Genomic DNA, 14,831 nt, shown 5'->3' on the forward strand with positions numbered 1-14,831 from the left:
GTAGGCGGTGCACAAGGCGTATGCTCTCGACGGAGACTCACGGAACCCAAAAAAGGTTTAACGTGTCTCTGAAGAAAAAGTCATACACGTGCCAAGTCAGGATGGGGAAAGAGTCACACATACTCTTTTTTGTTTATTCCGATATCAATGATATGGACACTCTCGGCGTGTTCTTGCCGTGGCCGTCATGTTCCATATATATAAATATATAAAGAAATATATATATATATATATATATATATATATATATATATATATATATATATATATATATATATATATATATATATATATATATATATATATATATATGAGCATGATAGGAGGCATTGTAGTAGCACGAAGCTACAAACGAGGGGTGTGGGGCACCCGTTCTTTTTCTTTCATGCACCTTGCTCTGCTTTGCCCTATCAATAAATTGGCTGCGCCTCTTTTCCATCATCACAGGACCGGACACGCAGCCAGATGTTGGAGGACATGGTTACCAACCTGCAGAACCATGCCGAGACGGGCCAGATCCCGAAGCCCTACCGGCGGGGATCATGGCGCCCTATCGGCCACATGCGGCCCTCGTCTCCGCTGCTGGACAGTGTGCGCGACCCGTTCGAAGGATACGACCAGCTCGCTAGGGACTTCGCCAAGATGTTCCAGGGAACGCGCCAGCTTTGCGACGTCGTCTTCAACGTAGGACAGGGTGCGCACACACAGCCCCACACGCACGCATGACCTCTTGGATGTTTAGAAATGAATGCAGACCTTGAAGAAGTTCGCGATGGCTAAAAAGAGCTTGTTTCTCTACCCAAAAATGTATTTTGTTGTGCGAGGAATCTTTTAACACAGTATTTGTCTCGAGAAGAGCTGCCATTTGTAGCAGACATACGTCTATCTATCTATCTATCTATCTATCTATCTATCTATCTATCTATCTATCTATCTATCTATCTATCTATCTATCTATCTATCTATCTATCTATCTATCTATCTATCTGTCTGTCTGTCTGTCTGTCTGTCTGTCTGTCTGTCTGTCTGTCTGTCTGTCTGTCTGTCTGTCTGTCTGTCTGTCTGTCTGTCTGTCTGTCTGTCTGTCTGTCTGTCTGTCTGTCTGTCTGTCTGTCTATCTGTCTGTCTGTCTGTCTATCTATCTATCTATCTATCTATCTATCTATCTATCTATCTATCTATCTATCTATCTATCTATCTATCTATCTATCTATCTATCTATCTATCTATCTATCTATCTATCTATCTATCTGTCTGTCTGTCTGTCTGTCTGTCTGTCTGTCTGTCTGTCTGTCTGTCTGTCTGTCTGTCTATCTATCTATCTATCTATCTATCTATCTATCTATCTATCTATCTATCTATCTATCTATCTATCTATCTATCTATCTATCTATCTATCTATCTATCTATCAAGTGGTGTCTGTTCTAATGTGCATGTCTTCGCGCACGTCTGAAAGGGGGGCGGGGAACGTGGGGGAACGTGAAAGGGGGGCGGGGAACGAGGCTAACTCCGCCTGGCCTGCATGGCCGGCAATTGTTCCGCCTGAGCATCTCCTGAATTGTTGGTGTCTGTCACCACATGTAGGAGAGTCCAGTGTCTCGCAGGAACACCAGCAAATTTGCACGCTCCTCCTCGTTGCCGCGGGCACTTCAGGAAAAATGACGTCTTCAAATGTGCGGTGCCTATGACAACCGTTTTGCAAGCTGTGGACCATCGCTGATCTTTCCACATCAAACTGCGGGCAAAGCCTAAATAAAATGCTCAATATCCCCGATATCACCGCAGAAGGCACAAAACGGGGAAGCGTATCACACAGTCTTGAATGACCAAGCTGGGGTGCATGCGGAGCCAGTTCTTATGCGGTACAACAGCGTCGCTTGTTCACGGGAAAGTCCGTGGATTACACATAGTTGGTGTGGAAACTTGTAGATCACCTTGAAATGATTTACTATCGCATCTTTGTTGTTCCGGTAAGTCTTAGGAGTTCTTACTTTTGGAACAGATGTCCGCGCCTCGCATGCAAGGGCATTAGCCTTTTCATTGCCTACAATGCCAACGTGGGATGGTATCCACGGAAACTTTACATTAAAGCTCTTACCAGTAAGGTGTTTAATAAGCGCCAGAGATTGCCTTGTGAACTTTCCTTGAGGTAGGCCACGATGCAGTCTTTGTAGCTCCTACTTGGAGTCCGTCAGCACTACAACATCTCATGCAGAAAAGGATCGCAAATTTCGCAAAGCCGCGGGGGTCGCAGCGATTTCTACCGTTGTGGACGAAACCACACGATCCTGGCGGCTCGACTATGACACGCCAAGGCAGGATATGCAGAAAGCCGCTGCGCAGCTATCGATTTGTGTGCACACCGATTCGAACGGCGTACACTTGTAGGTGGCCGGGGTACACGGTGGGCAAGTGGTCCAGCACAAGAAACTTTGCTTCCACGGCTGGAATGGTGCGTTTCGCCGGTAGCTTGGGTACGCTGAAGTTACAGGCAACATCCACAAATGACCATGGCGGGTCCATAGGGCGCCGCTTAGGCGATTTCAAGCTTACATATCGAAATGCGTTGAACTCCGCGTTAAAATGTTAGCCAGCTCTTGCTCTTAGCCTCCGGAGAAGCGCCATGCCTGCGTAGCACTCTGCCAGTCTTGAGAGCTGCGTCAACAAGGCCTGAGACGCCGAAAGGCGGAGTGGAAGAGACTCGGCTTCACTGGTGACCTTCTTATTTGAAGCTGCCTGAGGAACTCCTATCGCCAAGCGAATACCCCCTTCTGTGCACTGCCTCTAAGCGTTCGAACTGGCTCGGTGATGGTGATATCAGCGGCAGCTGATAAACAATGCGGCTTCTTATGAGCGCAGCAATCAATTTAAGCATGGACATAGGATTCTTGACCCAACGTACCCCTGCCATGCGACGAACAGCGTTGATCGTCTGCACTGATGCAGTCACTATACCATCAACTGCACGTCGCCATAGTAGCCTGTTGTCGATGGTAACGCCCAGGAAACTGACACTTGTATTAAACGAATTGAGTGGCCTCGAATATTCAGCGACAGACGTGTTGACTTTCGTCTCACTCCCGGGAATAGCATGAAGGCCGATTTTTGCGCTGATAAAGATAGGCCAAGTGTCGGCAAGTGACGTTCAATGATTGAAATGGCGCCCTGTTATCGTTATTTATTGTTCGTTCTTCATTTGTTCTTTTATGCTATTTTTCATTCCTTCTTGTATTTAATGTATCCTCGCGTACTTTTTCCTGTCTGCGCCGTTCCTTTCATCTTTAAACGCCTAATTATTAGGTATTTATTTTTCAGTTCTTTTTAAAGCCGCATTGTTTTTGACCCATTGCTAACATTTGTGTACAGGCGCTCCCAGAATAATTCGGAGCACCGAGCATGCAACCGCTCGCCAGTGGAGCGCACCAGCGGATAAATGCACGCACGGTGTGCGCATGCGCGGCCTCCCTAGCGAGCTAGTTTCGCTCCCTAGTGCATCTAGACTGGCGTTGTCTTCACCAAAAGGGTAGCGCTAGGTGCTCTTTAGCATTATCACAAGGTGGGCTGGACGGACCAGGCCCTGTATCATACTGCGCACCGCAATCTATAAACATAAAGGCTCATGCTGCTGATAACGTGCATTTTTCTGTGACATTTTGCTGGATAGTGTGCATCCGCCAAGCGGCGTCGAGGGGCGAAATCGAGAGAGCAATAGGAGAGGGCACGGCGAGCGCGGCGGCGACGACGCAGCACCACCGTGATTCGGCTACTCGCGGGCGCTCTCCGCCTCAAGCTATTAGACGCCGCACCGCTCAACGGACCGACGACCGAACATTTTCTGGCCGCTTAGGCGCGCGCAGTGTCAACACCTGAATATTCTTACACCGTGTTCCAAATATATTCGTATCTCCTTATCAATCTGGCCACCGATATGTTCACGGTTGCATCAGATGAAACCACCGTCCTTTGCGAGCGCTAGTCACAGTCGCCTACCGGAAATAATCTGATCAAATAAAAATCACGCCATCTCCCGCTAAAGGGGATCATGAGGCGATGCGAAGCAGTGTTTCGGCATGTAGAGCCCGCGTTTCAGAGGTGGAGTGGTGAGGGTGAAAGGGGAGGGGAAGTGGAGAGGGGGTATGGGAAAGGGGAAGGGGAGGGGTGATGTGGAGAGGGGGAAGGGCGAATGAGAAATGGGGGAGGAGAAAGGAGAGGGGAAAGGGGAGGGAGGAGAGATGGGAGGAGTAGTGGAGGGGAGGTGGAAGAGGGAAATGAGAGGGGAAAGGGAAGGGGGTTAGGGAAGGGGAGAGGTGATGTGGAGAGGGAAAAGGGAGAGAGTGAGTGGAGAAGGTTTACGCATGCGCAGTAAGGGTGGTCACGCCGCACACCACCACCACCACCACCGGATTGAACTCCGCTATAAGATGCTTCACATCTAATAAATATGAAGCAAAGTAGCAAAAGAAAAGTGTCATCCAAGCACACGAACACGCACGACGGCTCTGCTCCAACGCGCGTGCATACGCACACGCGGCTTCTCACAGACACCACCCACCCAGCGCCCTTTATCAAAACGCTAAGGGACACACAGGGCACCGTTTTGTAGCAACACAACGCGAATCTAGGTGCAATACGGAGCAACGTTTGCTTGCTAGGGAGACCGCGCACGCGCAGACCATAGTACTACTTTTCTGCGCGCATACTCCGCCGGCGCGCTGCTGCGTGTCCGGCGTTCCGAATTGTTCTGAGAGCGCCTGTACAGCTATAGTGAATAAAAGTGGCCCCAGAAGGCCGGCACAAAGACAGACCCTGCCTGAATAGATAAATGCACTTAGCGTTTCATTATTAATAAGTGCTAACTAGACGGTGCGGCGAATAATTCAGCCACACTGTGCTCTGAAAGGCGCATAAGCTATAGATTCACAGGTCTATCGTGAAGCGGTTTTGCATAATCTCCGGGAGCTAAATTATTTCCAGGGAAAATGCAGCATTCGCCATTCATTGTCGCACTTAACGTCCACGTACTATCTTGAAATCACGTAAATAAAGACAAGTTGGAACTCTTAAGTTATGAAGGGACGTGCCACCGCTAAAACGATAATGAATCGTTGTTCCATATCCTCAAACAGGCGTAAGCCTCAAATTATGTTAAGTACACTGTTTTTATACATAACCTCCTTTTCGTGTTCTTTTATACCGTGATATCTCGTATTTAGGTCAGGGTGGCGCGATACGCGAGCGTTGTTGAAGCTGAATACCACAGCAGGAGCAGTGCTTGTATTTTAAACGAGCGCGTATCATCCTCAGCCAACCTTTGGTTAAGCGTGACTATCCACTTGACTGGACGTAAACGCGGCCCACGAGCCGTACCGTTAATGTAATCAGTGGCAGTTGCGAAGGCTAAGGTCGACACGAAGTGGCTGGTAGCCTCGGTTTGACTGCGCCTGTTGTTGGGTAACGCGCGATCCCAAATTCCCAAGACGCGGTCAATCGAAAGGCATCATTTAAAATGGTTGACTTCCCACCATTGACGCACTTTGTCGCGCCAGCGTTTTGAAAGCTGAAATATTGCGGACAACGAGTGAGCTCCCTTGGCGTGTTCGGGTGCGCACTTGACACGATGCTTATTGAGTTAAATTATTTAAATAGGCAAGCGCATGCGCAAACGCAGTTTACATGGCCGATAATACTATCGACCCTAGTTCGCATTATTCTCTAGTACTGTGCTATAGCTATCAATGCTTCGCCTTTCGGGGAACAATGCGACTTCCTTCAACGATCGAAAAACAACATGGCGGGATGCACGCAACCGATTATGTCGCGCTTTAATGAAAGCAGCGAGCAAGCGAGTCCTTTCGCTGCAACACCTTTTGTTTTTTCTCCGGTTGTTCTAAAATAAAGCGGATATATACGCATGGCGTGCTAATGCTCCATACTTCATCGAGACTGCCTTTCAAGCAGCTTTGTGGCTGTACACAGCTGTGCGTCTTAACGCGATAAATGAGCTGCATCGCCAGACATAAGCCGACGAGTACCGCCCGCACCAATTTTTCGTTAACTACTTCTGATCAGAGCAAGACGCTAAGCTACTTTCGCCACTTTATCAAGGCAGCAGCCGGTCCAACACACGGGACGCTCTTCGATCGGCGCGTTCACGAGCGTGCGTGCATACATGACCGTGCGAGCAGCCTTGCCCGACAGCGAGGGTAAAGCTTACTCGCCGCCAGCAGCGACGAGCGCGGCCCACGAGCGTATGAAGCGCACGAGTCGGGACACAAGGGGGCCTCCTTCATTAATCACTCATTATTCATAGCCTAACGATGGCCGCAGGACAAGAGACCGAAGTCAGACAACAGAAACGCGACGTGGACGAGGCTCAGCGACAAAAAAAAAAGAAAAGAAAAAAAGTCAGGAAGGCTTTTATTCTCCCAGAACGGGCTCTTCAAGGAGGATAAGCTTAGAGACCGGCTGGCTTCTTCTGTCGACGCTATCTGTGTTCTTCTCTTTTGCCCTTCACCAAAAATAAAAGCGATGGTTGTGAGAAAGAAAGTGAAAGAGAGACCGCGAGTGCTGTTCGTGAGCTATCACGCACGCATTGCGTGCATATGCGCTTGTCTGTGTGCGCATGCGCGTATAAGTTCCCGCGTGCGTGCACTCCCTTGTGTGTGAGAATGTCTGCGCGTATATGTTTGCGTGTCTGCCTGTCTGTGTTTGTGCATATGTACATATCAGTGTACATATGAGTGTACGTGCGTACAGCTATATACGTGTCTCTATGTGATTAGAACTGAGTGAGTGAGTGAGTGAGTGAGTGAGTGAGTGAGTGAGTGAGTGAGTGAGTGAGTGAGTGAGTGAGTGAGTGAGTGAGTGAGTGAGTGAGTGAGTGAGTGAGTGAGTGAGTGAGTGAGTGAGCGAGCGAGCGATCGTGTGTGTGCGCGCGTGGGCGTCTGCGTTAGAAAGTGCCTGTTTGTACGTGTTTGAATTCGCGCTTACGTGTTGCCTATCTTCGCCTTCATACTGCTCTGTATCGTTTGCCTTGAAACTCCTGCTGGCGCTGCCTGGAATAGACGCCTCCCCTGAGGCGAGGAAGCAGAGCCCATTAGGCAAAATTGCTGCCGCGCTTCGATTACGCCTGCCTGACGCACCGGGATCCCAGCGGCCTCGCCGCATCAGCAGCAAGCAATCAGTTCGGTTCGGGAAGGAGCACCGCGTGTTACAACTTCGTAGGGAAATTGGCCGGAGAGTATCACGTGACGCTCCTTTCCGGACGAGCCATGGTCAACGATGACGCAAGAAAAGTCAACGCTGAAGAACCATCCGGTGTACCGACTTCAACGCAGTTTGTTTCGAGATGAACGATTTGTTTTTTGCAGTGTCTCTTCAGTACGGGCTTCACTGATGTTCACGAAGCTAGCTAAGCAAAAGGCCAATCGCCATCTCACTCCTGGCTGCTCTGGGTAGATGATATTACATGCGCGAGTGGGTGCTCACGTGAGCTTCCCCCCCGGCCCCTCCTTAATTTGTGGACGGTCGGTGTTGGTGGCCTGGCCTACGGTGGTTACTTTCATAATATTAGCCACAGTTAATACCGACTAATGTTAGCAACGCTTGTCTGAATATGGATATATGGCTGCTAGTGCTGGTTAGTGTTGGCGTGCTATTAACAGTTATCGGTGAAAGTTGCCATTGCCCGAAAACTTCACACTTCCTGTCGTATCTTAATGTTAGTGATCACACACACACCTTAACCCTGACACGGCGTCAGAAGCAGAAAGGTAGGTCTGAAAATTAATGCGCACAAAAATAAAGTAATATTCAACAGTCTCGGAAGAGGACAACGCTTTGTGATCGGTGGAAAGGCGCCGTAAGTGGTAAAGGAATACGTCTACTTAGGGTAGGTAGTGACCGCAGGTCCATACCATGAGACTTAAGTAACTAGAAGAATAAGAATGCAGTGGAGAGCATTTGTTAGGCATGCCCAGATCAGAATGGTTATTCTACGTGCGCCTGAAAAACATATATCACAAAGAAAACTAAAAAAACATCAGCTGCGCTTAACGTACAGAGATACTGCATCCATGACGAAGGTGTTGCGAACTCCTCTAATTAGAAGCTTCACTCCTCGCGCATTCGCAGCCGCTTCGCGTTGTTGCCGCAATCGTCTCCAAAGGCAAAGGATTTGCTTTTTTTTACAACAGTGAATAGCCACATTTGAAAACGTCACGTTCGCTTCGTTTAACGAATCGTCTACGCCGTTGTCATAGCAACAAGAACTCCCCATGACCGAGGGCTTCACGTGCTCAAAATCCTAGTTCGCACGCTACGGTTTAGGCGAACGGGCGAGCACATGAAAGGAGCGAGCCCTGTCAGTTATTTTTCATAAACATTTTTGCCGAGTCACTCAACTACTAGACTCTTTCGCATGCGGGACCGCTTCGTTGTTTCGAGCGTTCACCTTAAGCGAACCATCCTCTGCACGTCACATTTGCAGCTGTGCCCACAATCGTTCTGGATCAGTAACAAATTGTAGCACAGTTAACACGGATAGAAAAAAGACACGAGGCGACAAACTAGGGCTATGTCGTGTCTCTAACACGGGCACAAAAGCCCGTGTTATGTTGCAGCGCTATGATTTGTTACTGATGCCCGAAGGACAGGCCCAAACAACCACAATTCTGAATTTATCCTGAGCTACGTCGACTTTCTTTTTCTGGATTAGAGCACGCAGTTACGCTTTGCGCCTTAAATGTAATTTCCCTCGAGGGCACTCACACAGAACGAAGATGTTCTTAACTTCATCGGGCCGGGCTGCGCAGCTGATGCCACTATACATTCCGCAATCATGGCGAGTCCTTTGTGAAGCCTTCATAGTGTATACGTGTTGCTTTTGCGAGAACATCCCAAGACGGCGGCTTATCTTACGTTATCCTAAAATTCGATTGGGCGCATCGCCAACGTGTGCTGGCGAACTGCATTGAGAGCGGATCATAGCCTTCTCAAGACAACTGCTGAGCCCGTTTTTTTTTTTTTTTTGATGGGGCGAAGCACCTTAGTGCCGAGGCTTGTCCGTCCATCCGCCTCCGGCCGTCACAGTACACGAAACCGAAACCAACAGCACCGTGTACAATCGAAACCGAAAACATTTGCGTAAAAAGGTTAAGAGCACCGCCCACACAACCGAAACCGAAAACATCTCTGAAAAAAAGGTTAGCAAAAGGTGAACAAGCACAAAAATAAAATAATAAAGCACCATACATATAAAGGATAACAAAAAGTGAGCAAGTACAAAAACAAGTACAAAAGTAAAAAGACAAAACACCGTAAAAACACTGATATTAAGCGCCCATCATTCAAGCATGTGACAGCACAAAGCAAGCTGCAGTGAAAAATACACGAGAGTCACGGGCGACTTATATATATATATATATATATATATATATATATATATATATATATATATATATATATATATATATATATATATATTGTACGTGGACGTGGTGGAGAAGTTAGAGAAGGACTGAGGGAAGACGAGGAAGATGAGGGTGTTCTAAATAAAGAACATGGCTGACACCATAGCCTAGCCCAACGTGTATTATTACAAATTGGCGCAGCCACGTATAGTTCCTGTGTGGACATTCAAGTCAAGATGTGGGTGGACTTCACCATTGGAGCAAATCAACTCGGTGGCATCCGGATCTTGGCTGCAACGCCTCAAGATGAAGAGGAACAAGCTCTTCCGGAAGCAGTGAGCACTGACGAATTTGTCTCCTACATAAGCACTAGAACGAAGCTCACTCCAAGTGATTTAATTGCTAAAGGAACAGTGAGGATCAATATGAAACTTCAAGATTATGAGAATTTTGTTCTGACTCCAGTTGGAAACTACGCGAAGCCCGCTACCGTTGCTTCGTCTGACAGCTCCGTCGAGCTGTTCAACAAGTTTCTTGCAATGCAAGAGGAACAGAACAGGCAGCAAAATGATTTAATGCGGTTGCTTGTAAACGTGACCGAACGAATAAGCAGACCAAGTCTGGAACACGTGAAGCCAGACATGTTTGATGGAGAGTCTAGCAGTCCCGAGTCCTGGCTAACATTTTACGAATATGCATGCAACGAAAACTACTGGCACAGTGACGAGGATAAAGTGAAAAACATGCGATTATTCCTCTCGGGAATAGCGAAGAGTTGGTATGAGTTGCGTGTCAACGCTCACAGCAACAAGCCATGGACAGAGTGGAAAGAAAGTTTTCTCAGCTCTTTTGGCGAGAACAAGGTGTTGCTATGGGACAAAGCAATCGCATTCAAGTACACGTCTGGATCTGCACTCAGCTATTTTTACGAGAAAAGGCGGTTGCTCCAGCTGGCTGACCCATCCTTGCCCGAGACGTCTGTGGTTCCGCTTATCATCCATGGTTTGAGTCCGGACCTCCAGAACCAAATACAAGTGAGAGGACCCAAGACGATTGAAGACCTTCTGCGGGGAATGCGAAACCTCTACCTCCAGGACCTAGGAACCCAGCGTCAAACCATGACACCTGCTGCAAGGTGTACAGGTACCACACGAGCTGATGAAAGACGCCCCTTTGCAAACTCGAAGTCTACCGCAACGCGTGTGTCATTTTTAACCGACCAGGAAGACTCATGCCATAATGAGGAGCTAGATGACGTGACAAAAAACTAAATAAAGAGGGTCTCGGCTTCCGCCCGATGACATCAAGAGAAGCTGTTTATTTGTCGCATACAAGTCTATTGTACATATCTGTTTTTGTTAATGGAAAGCAAAGGAGCGCGTTAGTTGACAGCGGAGCCAGCGTCACAGTCATAAATGCCAGTATTGTTGAGAGTGAGAAAGTAAAACAGGGACGACCTGTAGAAGTACACGGATACGATGGAAGGCGAGATGTTCACGATAAATGGACTTGTGTTACCATATCGTGTCTCGGAAACACTGTCGCTGCGCAAGCACTGGTATTGGACGGAGTGCCCTATGAATTACTCCTTTCACGTCCAGCCATCAGTGCCCTTCACCTTAACATCTACTGGACTGGAGAAGTGACTACAGAAGAAAAGCGCCACAGCCTCAACGCTTCAACTTCAACTTCACCTTCGAGGACTCTAAGGAAGCCATCGTCAGGTGAAGATGTGAAGACGCTTTACCCAGAATTGATATGCTTGAAAGGATACCCTACGGCAACTACAAAGTTTGAGGTACCATTCAAGCTAGATGATACGACGGTGGTGAGAAAAAAGCCCTACAATATGTCAAGGGAGAAAAGAATGTGGCTTCAGAACGAGATCCAAAAGATGTTGGATGCACAGATCATTCGTCCATCCACATCTCCATTCGCGTCGCCCATCACCATTGCACCTAAGGAAGATGGAAGTCTTAGACTCTGCACAGACTATAGACAAATTAATAAGCAGACAGAGCTTTTTCCGTTTCCTATGCCACGTATAGACTCTATCATAGATGAAACGGGTGGATGCAGAGTGTTCTCGCGCGTTGACTTATGCAAAGGTTTTTGGCAAGTTCCGCTATCTGAAAAATACAAGAAATATTCTGCATTCATAACGCCCTTTGAAATCTACGAGTATAATCGACTCCCATTTGGATGGAAGAACTCACCCGCTTGGTTCCAGAAGATGATGAATGACGTTTTGCGACCGTTTCTTGGGAAGTTTTGTAACGTCTACATTGACGATATAATTGTTTATTCCCGCAACGAGGACGAACATTCAAACCATCTTGCTAGAGTACTTCAAGCACTTTGTGATGCCGAGCTCAAGATTAACGAGAAGAAGAGTGAGTTTTTCCAAAGAAAAGTTGTGTTTCTGGGTAGAGTATTTGATGGCCAAACCAAGACAACGAAACAGGAATCCGTAGAACGAATAGCAAAAATGCAGAAGCCGTATGACTTACACTCTTTGCGGGTATTTCTGGGTTTGGCCGGGCATTTTCGGTCGTTCATTAGAGATTATGCGACAAAAACTAAATGCCTCACAGAAATGACTAAGAAGAATGTTCCATTTCAGTGGACGGCAGAGTGTGATTCCGTTTATCACAGCCTTGTGAGCATCATTTCATCTGATTCAGTTCTCACTCTTCCAGACTTCAAGTTGCCCTTCGAGCTGAACACCGACGCGTCTTATTATGGCACAGGTGCAGTGCTTTACCAAAGAGATGCCGACTGTCCGCGGAGCCGGCAACAGAGGGTCGTCGGATACTATTCGTACACCTTCTCGAAAGCGCAACTTAACTACACGACTACAGAGAAAGAAGCCTTGGCAGTCCTAATGGCCGTACGCTATTTTAGACCTTACCTGGATGGCAGGAGCTTCACGCTCTTCACGGATCATCAAGCCTTGACTTACATCCTTAACCTCGCAGAGCCTAGAGGAAAGATCGCTAGGTGGGTGGCCGAACTCCAGCAGTTTACATTCGTGGTCCATCACAGGCCTGGGGAGCACCTAAAGGATGCAGATGCACTTTCGAGACTTGCGGTCATTCCTGATCAAGAAAACATCAACGCAAACCTGTTGTGGGAGGGAACTGAAGAACTCCAGTTCCTCAACGGAAAGTTCGCAGTCCCCGAAACAATGGTGCCTCGAATCTTGGAACTTTATCACGACTCCCCGCACTCAGGCGGACACGATGGCTTTTGGAGGACTTATCGCAAGATCCATCAACGTTTCCAGTGGAAACACATGAAAGATGACATCCAGCGGTATGTTCAGTCTTGTCATCAATGTCAAGTTCACAAAGCCAAGTACCTTCAGAGAACGGACGAGATGGTCTTGCCTCAACACTCCGACATACCGTTTGAAGTTGTCCACGTCGATTTTGCAGAGCTCAAGAAAAAGGCTGCTGGAGTAGGAAGAACACAGTCTTTCCTAGTGGCAATAGACCAGTGCACAAGAACAGTGGCTGCACGGCCGGGAAGAGAAGACGCGAATTGTGTGATTGCTCTCTTGAGCCGTGAGATGTTTAAGAGTACAAAAGTAGTGATATCAGACAATGGACCAGCGTTTCTAAGCCAGCGTTTGCAAGAGTGGGCGAAGCAACATGGAGTTACTTTGCGACGCTGCGCGCCGTACCATCCTGCAGGAAATGGCATGGCTGAAAGAATAATACGAGATTTGAAGCAGTTCATTTCAATGTACCCAAGCTTTGAAGGCGGATGGAAATGCTGCTTGGAGGCAGCTGTTGCTCATCACAACCGATCGCACACTGCGAGCATCGGCTGTAGCCCGTATTTTGCGGCATTCGGAAAGGCGCCAGTGCTTCCTGCTGATCAACAGCTTCGCATTGCTGACCGCCTGCAATTGTGCGAAAAGCGAAAAACTTCGGAAGCATACCAGCGATATCGGGAAGATATGAAGAGAAACTTCGACCGCCGCCACAACACGCGGATACCTAAGATACAGCTGAACGATCTGATACTCGTCAGAAAGGGCCTTCCCGGCACGAAGCAGGTGTATTTGGGACCTTATCGAGTGGTGCAGACTGCAGTGCAACAAGGCGTTCTCAAGAGGGTTGGTTACGTAAACGGTGACGGTGTGCTGGAGTTTGCGACTGTTGGAAACGTCTTCATGTATCATCCCAGGAGGGATGAGTCTTCAAAGAGGGGGAGTGTACGTGGACGTGGTGGAGAAGTTAGAGAAGGACTGAGGGAAGACGAGGAAGATGAGGGTGTTCTAAATAAAGAACATGGCTGACACCATAGCCTAGCCCAACGTGTATTATTACATATATATATATATATATATATATATATATATATATATATATATATATATATATATATATATATATAGCTTAGTTCGATAACGAACTATGCTGAACTTTGTTCTGCTTTGTTCGTTGTCGACGTCACATTGAAAGTGATTTAACATTCTACACGTTGCCAATGACTTTGCGAGATAGCCCTACTTTGTGAAGATATCGCGCTTTCGTAGGTATGGATAAGTCCGACTTTGGTAGCTCTTTAACTTATTTTTATTTACTTATACAATATTGATAGCGTCAGAAAGGGCACTACAGAATGAACTAACTTTTTTTTCCAACAAATTACCACAAGAAACTATGACGTCATAACGGAAGGTCGATTGTCCCTCCATCCGGAATATTTCACGTATGTAAATATTTCCCGCACGGGAAGCATTCTGGATCACTGACGGTTCACAAAAATGTCCCCTGCTTTCTACTCCTTGCCTCTTATGACAGTGCAAGAAAGCGCTGAAATTGTCGATTACTAATTCAAGTTACTTCACATACAACTTCGCAGGTAAAGACAAGACAAAGGTGTACGCCGTCAGAGCCATCTTGGGAGTTCGCAGTCGGTAAGCTCGTCATCATAACATGCTATAATACAGTTCTCATTATAATGCTTTAGTGCAACCTAAAAAACGGCAGCAAGGGGAAGATGGAAACAGTGGGTGGGTGCTTGAGCCGACGTTTCGACAAGTGTGTGTCGAAACGCTTCAAAGCTGGAACTCCAGGTTACGGTTTTTTTCATCGTTTCTTCCAGCTTTGAAGAAGACAAGTCACTTGTCGAAACGCCGGCTCGAGCACTCATCCACTGTTTAGGGATTTTTTTTTAGCGCAACCTGTAAGTCCCATTAGTATGTTTTAGTAACAACTTACAACTTTTAATCTATCCAAGAAACACGCCGTGCTATCCACTCTCGTGATGTGTAACCATGCCAAGTGCAGTATAGCGTCAATGTGTTGCACTCTGAATGTCGGATCGCTAATTTCACAAGACAATGACAAAACGTATGCGGTAATTGGTGCTCAGAGAGATGGCGCTGTAACATTGAACTACGTAGT

At 47.3% G+C, this 14,831-nt stretch overlaps 1 protein-coding gene across 3 annotated transcripts in view; it reads left to right on the top strand.

Annotated features, from left to right (window-relative positions):
- LOC119393659 (uncharacterized) overlaps window positions 1-14,831 on the top strand; it is a 160,609-nt gene that overhangs the window by 132,761 nt on the left and 13,017 nt on the right. For all 3 annotated transcript variants that reach the window (XM_037660770.2, XM_037660768.2, XM_037660769.2), the window contains exons 10-11: window positions 448-694; window positions 14,287-14,341. In XM_037660770.2, the coding sequence (XP_037516698.1) occupies window positions 448-694; window positions 14,287-14,341 (302 nt within the window). The remainder of the gene's footprint in view (window positions 1-447; window positions 695-14,286; window positions 14,342-14,831) is intronic.

Source organism: Rhipicephalus sanguineus, chromosome 5 (genome assembly GCF_013339695.2).
Source record: "Rhipicephalus sanguineus isolate Rsan-2018 chromosome 5, BIME_Rsan_1.4, whole genome shotgun sequence".
Lineage (NCBI taxonomy): Eukaryota > Metazoa > Arthropoda > Arachnida > Ixodida > Ixodidae > Rhipicephalus > Rhipicephalus sanguineus.